Source organism: Lynx rufus, unplaced genomic scaffold (assembly GCF_022079265.1).
Source record: "Lynx rufus isolate CCGP_SWC_20201006 ecotype Redwood Valley unplaced genomic scaffold, mLynRuf1.p SCAF_16, whole genome shotgun sequence".
In the NCBI taxonomy this organism is placed as follows: Eukaryota; Metazoa; Chordata; class Mammalia; order Carnivora; family Felidae; genus Lynx; species Lynx rufus.
In genome coordinates, this window is record NW_025814830.1 from 24,286,381 (window position 1) to 24,295,413 (window position 9,033).

Genomic DNA, 9,033 nt, shown 5'->3' on the forward strand with positions numbered 1-9,033 from the left:
TGTGGCTTCGTATCTCCGAATTAACGTACTCCCTCTTTTTTCTTTAAACGCATGCAGCATATTAGGTAGAATAATTAGAGTAACGGATGAAGTTGCCACGTACAGAGATTGGATATCAAAACAGTGGGGCTTGCAGAATAGGCCTGAGCCTTCATGCAATGGTAAGAGTTTTTCATTGATTGATTGACCGAACATTAGTGGCTCTTCTGTGTTGTGTGTGTTTAATGGGAAGAAACGTTTTCCAATCTTTTGCCACTCTTTCAGGAAATGGTGTTACCTTGATAGTAGATACTCAGCAGTTAGATAAATGTAATAATAATCTATCTGAAGAAAATGAAGCCCTTGGAAAATGTAGAAGTAAAACTTCGGAATCTCTTAGTAAACACTCTTCAAACTCTTCATCAGGTCCAGTGTCTTCCTCTTCTGCCACACAGTCCAGCTCTAGTGATGTCGTAAGTATGAGGACGTGGCTTTTCTGAACCTATGCTTAGGAGTTCTGTTGGGGGGATAGCTGTCTAGAGGGCTAAACTTAATTCCTTTTCTTATTTATTACTGGGAAATTTTAATAACTTATATTGATTGTACATGTCCCCAACATTGGATTAAAATTTTGAAGCATACAGCAAAAGTGAGAGAATTTTAGTGAACATCCATATACATCGCCATTAGACTCTGCCATTAACATGTTACGTACTTATCCCATAGCTAGCCATCCATCCATCCCTCTATCCACTAATTCATCTTATCCTTTGATACATTTCAAAGTAAACTACAAACATCTGTACACTTCCCCTAAAATACTCTAGTGTGCTCATTAGTGACCAGCATTCACTATTTGGTTCGTTATTTCTTTTGATCCAAAATTGATGTACAAAGAAATCTAAATTGTGCATCAGTGAATGTTAACACTGTGTGCACATGTGTGACCCCAACTATAACAAAGTACAGACTGTTACCATCATCCCAGAGAGGCCCTTCATGATGCTTTCCAGTCAGTCCCGAATTCCACCCCAGAGGTAACCACTCTTAAGATTTTCTAATACCACAGATTAGTTTGGTCTGTTCCAGAATTTCACATAAGTGGAATCATTGTCGTGTATACTCCTTTGTGTAGGGCTTCTTCCACTCAGTAATGTTTTTGAACTTCTTGATTGAATTTTTTTAAGTTGAGGTATAATTCACATAACATAAAGTTCACTATTTTAAAATACACAGTTCAGTGGTTTTCAGTATATTCAGTGTTGTGCAGCCATTGCCACTAAGCCCAGTATATTGCCATCGCTCCTGAAAGAAACCCATCAGCCACCTTTAACCATTCCTCCCTCCCCGAATCCCTCGGCAGCCCCACCTCTGCTTTCTGACTCTAACTTACAGTTATACCTACAGTTACTGTTCCTCATCAGGGTTAATTGTGAGTATGCTTCCTTGAGATATAAAATGGGCTTACCCATTATTTGAATTTTGACTTTATTAAGTCTGTGACATATAGAGTAATCTAACTGTGGAAAGGACATCATTTTATGTTGTTGGCGATGACCACGGATCGTAATGGAATCATGAATCCTCATATGCACCATCTACCTGCGTGCCTTTTTCCTTCCTAGGGGAGAGTTCTAGAGGACGGAGCTGAGCTAGAGGTCACAGACACAGTGGGGCAGACACAAAGACAGCCTCAAGAGCGAGCTTTAGGGACTATGAGTGTGAAGGTGAAGGGTAGACCTGAGCAGAGAAGTAGCACAGTTGTGTCCCAGGCAGCCCAGAAACAGGTGGGGCTCAGCCCATCGTCTCCGAGAAGTTCTTAACCACGCGGGGTGTTCGGTTGGAGCACTCACTGATTGTTTATCACAGATGCGCAGAAATTGAGTCTTTTGAATCAGTCGTTTTGTATTTGGTTGAAGACGTTGAGTCCGGGACCTGGGGCCTTATCTTTGCCGTGCTCTTTGCACTGTACCGTGGTTCATTTCCTATCAGTGGAGGTGCAGATAAACTTGGACCTCTGTGAGCCCCTTCCAGGCTTATTAACAAGGTCAGGTCTAGACAATAGGTTTAACAACGAACAGAAACCTTCTGATAAAATAAGCCACCTAAGATGTTTGGAGGGAAATTTGTGGAGGCAACTCAAGCGGTTAATTTTGTTAATTCGTCAAGGTGCTTCCCTTAACTCCCAAATGGCGAAATTTAGTCTAAAAGATGAATATCTGAATTACTAATACGTCACATAATAACTCATATGACTTATGTTAGGATTCTGATGCGACACCATGCAAAACCCCGAAACAGCTGCTCTGCCGTCCGTCCACTGGGAACCGGGTAGGGTCGCAGGATGTGTCCTTGGAATCATCCCAGGCGGTTGGGAAAATGCAGAGCACCCAGACCAGTAACACCTCCAACAGCACCAACAAATCTCAGGTGTGTGGAATTTGTGTGTTTTTAATTGTTCATGTTCAATACAGACTATTTAGAATTTCTCAAGCGTGAATATATATACACATTGTGGGTTTGAAGAAAACTCTAGGTTGGAAGAACAAACCTGTTTTGTTCTAAGAGGTTCCAAAGCACAATGCTTCCTGTAACAGGGTGTCCTGAAGATCATTATGAGACGCCACTGTAATGTAAACCTTTGTGGGCATTTAGCGACTGGTCCTCATAAGACGTCCCGGCCACCCCACCTTAGTACAGACTCAGCATTTAAACAATTGCACTGAGTTTTTAAAAGATTCAGTTGTACATGAAGTAAGCCCACTATAAGCTTTTGCATGACCTCATGGCAATGTTGTGCACATCTGGGAGTAATATATCCTTCTTTTATATTTTCTTTTCTTTATTTTTAATGTTTATTTACCTTTTTGATATTAAAATAATTTTTTAATGTTTATTTATTTTTGAGAGAGAGAGAGAGAGAGAGAGAGAGAGAGAGCAAGCAGGGGAGGGGCAGAGAAACAGGGAGACACAGAATCAGAAGCAGGCTCCGGGCTCCGATCTGTCAGCATAGAGCCCGACGCAGGGCTCGAACCCATGGACTGCGAGATCATGACCTGAGCTGGAGTCAGACGCCCAACCGACTGAGCCACCCAGGCACCCTCACCTTTTTTATATTTTAATATTCAGTACCTAGTTGCTTGTGTTGAAATGATCAGATAGTGGGTCAGCTGTCGATGAACATCAGCTTTGACTTAGGCCACAGAGAATACTCTATTTTCAGTTTTGTAGTTGTCTAAAATTTTATTAATCATGAGTAAGGAACCAAAATGAGGAAAGAAGCCATTTCATACTGGGCTCTGACCCAAGGCCATCTCACCCTCTCTCAGTACGGTGGAGACCCTGGGGAAGGCCTCTTGGAGTAGAGATGGACTGTTACATCGGTCACCTCATGCCTGACTCCCAGAATCTACTTTACCTATACAACCTTGGTCATGTGCACCAAACTCACATCCATGTAGAGACAGCAACAAAGTGACAGGTGATAGCAGGATGTAAGATGACCGTGACCTGACAGTGATCAGGGGTCCGTGATGACCCCTGACCTGGCAGCACACCTTTGTGTCTAAGAGCTTCTTCGGTAATGCTGTTTATTATGTGGCATATTGATGGATAGGTTCCTTGAGAAAAGTTTCACATTCCATATACTCTGAAGAGGGAAGAGGGCAAGGCAAGGAAGGCAGTGGTCTGTGTTTTCCAGTGTTTCCATGAAAAAAAAGAAACAAAAGTTTTAGAGCTCAGGAGAGTGAATCCCTGAAGTATCGTTTTTTGCCTGCTGGGTAACTTGGCATATTCCTCATTTGAAAGCTCCCTGAGTCAGGTCTTAGTGAGTGCTCCGCTGAATTCACAATACTGATGTCTCTTTGACCGCTTTCTTTCTCTGCAGCATGGATCAGCAAGGCTCTTTCGTTCTTCCAGCAAAGGCTTCCAAGGTACAACTCAAACGAGCCATGGTTCCTTGATGACAAACAAACAGCATCAAGGCAAATCAAATAATCAGTATTACCATGGCAAAAAGAGGAAACACAAGAGGGATGCCCCCCTCTCAGACCTTTGTAGATAGTCGGCGTTGTGCGATGGACTGTCTTCTGTGTGCAATGGTCTCATGCTCAGGACAGTTGGATAGGGACTCCTGGCGCTCGGGAGCCTTACACTGTTCAGACTTTGATTTAGCAACTGCGTTTTTTCCCAGCTCGCCACGGAATGGATCATGAAGACTGACAACTGCAAAAACAAAAAGCAAGCAAAAAAGGGGGAAAAAAAAAAAGGCTGCTCATTTGATAAGTCATATGCTACAACAGGGTCATTTTAAGATTTAAAGCTTGAATGTAAAATAAATATATTTCTCATTGGCTTTATGCAGAGTTATAGGGAATAATATTCAGTGTGGGTAGGGTGATAGGAACAAAAACCAATTTCAGAGGATGGGGTGGGGAAAGAAAACAAAAGTATCTTATAGGAAGTCCAGATTCCAAAGGGGAAAGTGATCTGTGCATGTTTTCTTTTTTTTTTTTTAATATTTTTGCATATATTTACCATTTTATTGTGTGTATATATAGATGACCATATAGGAAATTGATATTTGTAATAGTGGATTTGTTAATACTTTTTACATAACATTACTGTTTAAATTGTAAACAGATTTTTCTCAGGATTAGTTTCAAAAATAATCTGAATTGTCATCTTAACATCCATAGATAGGGAAGTGATTAGTTCTATTACTCAATTTGTTTTCCTCAGCATTGAAATGACTTACTCTAGAACCCTTGTGACCTGCTGCAAAAATTTTTCCTCTAAAGAAAAGGTTTATGGTGGCAAATGACGTTTTATTTTGTAAAAAAAAAAAAAAAAGAAAAGAAAAAAAAGAAAAAAAGAAAAGAAAAAAGAAAGAAAGAAAAAAGAAAAAAACGTACTATGTACTTTTGTGTAAACACTGAAAAGCTCTAGTCATCTCTAAGAATTAACTTGCAACTGTTTTCTATAGTGCTGTCGTCTTGGGCAATGGGCAATTACATGACTTTGTGTTTGTTTCCTTTGCAGTCTTGTTTTGTTTTGTTTTTCTTCCTAATAGGGGAAAAAAAAAAAAAAAAGGCCGCCCGCGTCTGGTCCCATTCCTGTTGCGGTGAAACCCCGAGTCCCACAGACTTTGCATGCTGGCTCCCAACCCTGTGTGCAGCGTGTGCTTGGTTCTCTCGTCTCTTCTTCTTTTCTAAATCCATGCTTAACTACTGTGGGAGAGATTAACTGTAAACAGCTTTAATTAAATCATACTTATAAAAAACTATTTTCTTATACTCCACTTTATGCTTTTGGTATTGTTGATCTTTAAAAATTAAATGGTCTTTGATAATGGATCTATTTTGTATTGCCTTATTAAGACCAAATACTTCTTGTCATCCCATTCTTTATCCTCTCCTTCCATGGAATTGTTATCTTTAATTAAAACTTTTTAAAACATTGGCTTGTTTCAATCATACTGTAAATTTTGGTTGTGGTCAGCTTTGAGCGCAAATGAGATGTATAATTCTGTTACCCATCACATGTTGAGTCTGAAACTCGGGAATGTTGACTATAATAGGATGTAAGTGACATTTCTGAAAATGCTCTCTTTCAATGTGAAGGCTCTTGTGTTTAGCATCAGTGTATGTGGCTCTGTTAATTACAGCCATTTGGGAAATGAGATTCTTTTATATATATACATATAAAGTACTATTGGCTTTTAGGAATTTCTTTTATATACATTTATGAAATACTGAAGACCAATCAGATCATTAATGGACACTTAGTGCAACTTTTTATAAAGAAAATAATGCTAAAGTAAGACCAAAACTGATGTTATCACTGAAATTGACAGTTTTCAATATGTTCGTATTTTAATTCACAATGGGAAAATGTGTTCCACAACTGGAAACTCATGATACTTGTGTAAATCGTGGAAAATTTTAAATGTGATGTTATTTTGACAATGTTTTAAATTTTAGAGTCACATTTTATTCTGATCAGAATTTTTATCAAGATGTTGAGCTTTTGTGTTTTGAAACTAGTTTGTCATAACATATTGTGCTTAATCACAGTATTTATTTTCTAGGACTATTGTGAATGTGTAGACTTATGTTTACTGCTAAGGGAACAATTATTTATAAAATGATATTAAATCCAGTATTAGCTGCCTATTTCAGACACTTAATACTTGCAGAGATCCATTGTTACATTTACCACACTGAAGTTTTGTTTTGTTTTGTTTTGTTTTGTTTTAAGAATCACCCTCATTGTTGAAAGTAAATGTACTCTTAGGGTGCAGATATTAGCGTTCCAATAAGCATGTGATTATATTAAGGTGGTGGTAGCGGGAAGATAATCTTGATTCCATTGGGAATCTTAGGTTTTCGTAAATTTATTGGGAAAATAGTTTTTCCTGTACTGCTGAAGTTTCTTTTTGGTAAACAGTATCTTTCTAAAAGAAAAAGCATGAAGGAGAAATTGAGGTGTGTACATATCCTCAAATGACCAGCATTGTATTCGTGAATACTGTGTATCTTGCAATGAACAGTGTGGAAGCTGTTCATTTTTCAATCTGAAGTAAAATACTTTCAAGAACTTTTAGTTTGCCTGCTCATTTGTTTTGTACATTTCATCTCTGTATTTGACTCCTGTCTTTTTTTCTCTTTTGAGTTTTAATACTTTCTATGAAGATTTTGTGAGTATATCAGAAATGTGTCATTTAAATATTATAGTCCATCCATACTCATGAGTCATAACCTTCCTTTGCTCGTACTTGTAGAATGGGATTTCACCAATTCTGCCTCACTGTGGTGACATTTCTCGGGGAGTCATGTATGTGTGCCTGGTCGGTGTTGGAGCTCCTTGAAAAGTTCTGATGAACATTTCAGTACTGTTTTTCAGAAGTGTTGATGGGTCATAGACACGTCAGCATAAAACTTGAATGGTTATGTTTTGATGACAAAGGTAAATGCATTTTTTTCCTGCAGTTTTGAGGTGTCCGTGAAGGAGCCTGGTTTTTAGCGTCTTTGTCTTGTTTGGAGATGTTGCATGTGGTTTTCAAATCTAGCTTTGCTCTCGGGATCTACTGGTTTTACATACAGTTGCCCTACAGGCTTCAGCAGCCTATTTTTCTTTTTTTTTTTTTTTTGTCCTATTTTGAGTGTGTTTTACTTTTACTTGCATTTTGAGCCTGTCATTAATACTTGGATTATTTGCTGTGGCTCCAGATATTCCTGGGTAAAGTCTTCACAGGGTAAAAACATGCATGCGAGGGAGAGCGTTACTAATAGTCTTTCTCCTCTGAAGTCTCGTACCTCCATGTGTTTTCTCGTTCCCTTCCCTGTGTCATGGTTAGTGTGAGTTGTGTTTGTCTTAACCTATGGACTTGTGTTTGGGGTTTCCAGAGCTGTAGGCCTGCCAGGAGAGCGGATGGCCACGGTGAGCTGTAGGGCCCTCTTACTGCAATGTGTTCATTGCAAAGACCTCCCCACTGACTAGGATGTAGTTATCAAGGTTGCTCTGTAGAAGTCCCTAGAAATCATCATTATTGGGTATTATTGATAAGTTTTGTTGATTTTTTTTTTGTTCATAGTTACATTTCAATTTTATTTTAATGTGGATGTACAGTTCAAAACTGATCAGTTCCTTTGATTATTACATGCTGTTGATCTCTTAGTGTTTCAGTCACTGACTAGGAATGTTGATAGGAGATTGGTTGTTTCTCAATTAACTTTTCAAGAACTAAATGGTAACATATAAAAAAAAGACATTCCTAATTTTCCTGTGATAAATATTGAAATGTTAAATTAATGATTAGAAGAGTTTATTCTTATCCATCAGTTCTTGCTCTCTGAGCTCATTTAAATGACTTCGGTTAGTGGAGAGTAACATTCTCATCAAGTATTTTGTGAGGAAAAATATTCCATAAATGGCTCTATTGAACTTAATTGAGTAGGAAGTTATATTTAATAGTTACTCTTTATCCTAATTTTCATCAGTGACCTAATTCATCTAGTGATGTATTTAGAGAATGGTGCAGCATCACAGTGGGAACAAAGATGTGTAAAAGCAGTTCTTGGAAGTGACGTCTGTATCTTGCCTCAGCTTCTGAACCTCAAGACTCTATTTTATCAAAATATTTATGGGCGGAATGAACATTAAAAGAACATATTTTAATACGCTACTTGATATTTAACATAACTGAGAAACTAGTCCGAGTTGACTGTGGAAGTTATTTGCATGGCTCGGAAACTTGATGTGACCCAGAAGCCTTGTTCTTTACCGTCTTCTTGTGAGCTGTTTTAACTTTATGCCTTGAGCACCTTTTTTTTTTTTTCATCAAAGATAATGACCTAAATATCTGTATAAATTGAATGTTGACAGAATTAAGCAGAAGAATTGCTTTATATAAACTCTGCGGATGTATTTGACATCCAGAATTAAATATTTACTTAAGGGCAGCTTTTCAGTTAATACACTGCTAATGTTTGTTTTACTCTTAGGCAGGGTTTTGATTTTAAGTATTTGGCCTTTACATTTTCTACTTAAGTGTATGCCCTATTAAGTGTAACCTAGTCCACAGTCTACTAGCCAGAAGGAGGGAACACCGTAGAAGAGACTGAACCAGACAGATGGAGATAGCACATCCCCTTTGGTGGTTATGAACTTGAGGAATCGCCAGGATTTGCTGAGAGAAATGTTAGCCCTATCGCTAAGAACAGACAATAACAGACAGTCTCTTAATTTGTGTATTTTCAGTGAAAGTGTTTGTTGGTATTTGCACATCATCTTTATTTTTGCATTCTAACATAAGTCTCTGTGGTTCTACACGGCCTTGACTCCTGGTCAAAGCAGCAGTTTCCATGTGGCCTGATTACAGGCCGGGTCTCCGCTAAGAAAACAGTCTGGATAAATTTGTTAGGAGTGTTGTTTTACCTTCAAGATGCTGTAATAATGAGAGCTTGTGAAGTCTCACAAGCTGGGCATTAGCAGAATCGTGTGGTGGGTGGGGAGGGGAGACAGAGGCCTAGGAGAAACTATCAAAGCCAGTGA

At 38.5% G+C, this 9,033-nt stretch overlaps 1 protein-coding gene across 2 annotated transcripts in view; it reads left to right on the forward strand.

Moving 5' to 3' along the window:
• Positions 1 to 6,576, forward strand: part of TENT4B (terminal nucleotidyltransferase 4B) — a 73,771-nt gene extending 67,195 nt beyond the window's left edge. Inside the window, exons 9-12 of one of the 2 annotated variants that reach the window (XM_047078374.1) lie at positions 58 to 161; positions 265 to 452; positions 2,245 to 2,409; positions 3,866 to 6,576. In XM_047078374.1, coding sequence (XP_046934330.1) covers positions 58 to 161; positions 265 to 452; positions 2,245 to 2,409; positions 3,866 to 4,042 — 634 coding nt within the window. In that variant the 3' untranslated portion in view covers positions 4,043 to 6,576. The remainder of the gene's footprint in view (positions 1 to 57; positions 162 to 264; positions 453 to 2,244; positions 2,410 to 3,865) is intronic. The other variant, XM_047078375.1, reaches the window with a different exon arrangement.
• The last annotated feature ends 2,457 nt before the right edge of the window (positions 6,577 to 9,033 follow it).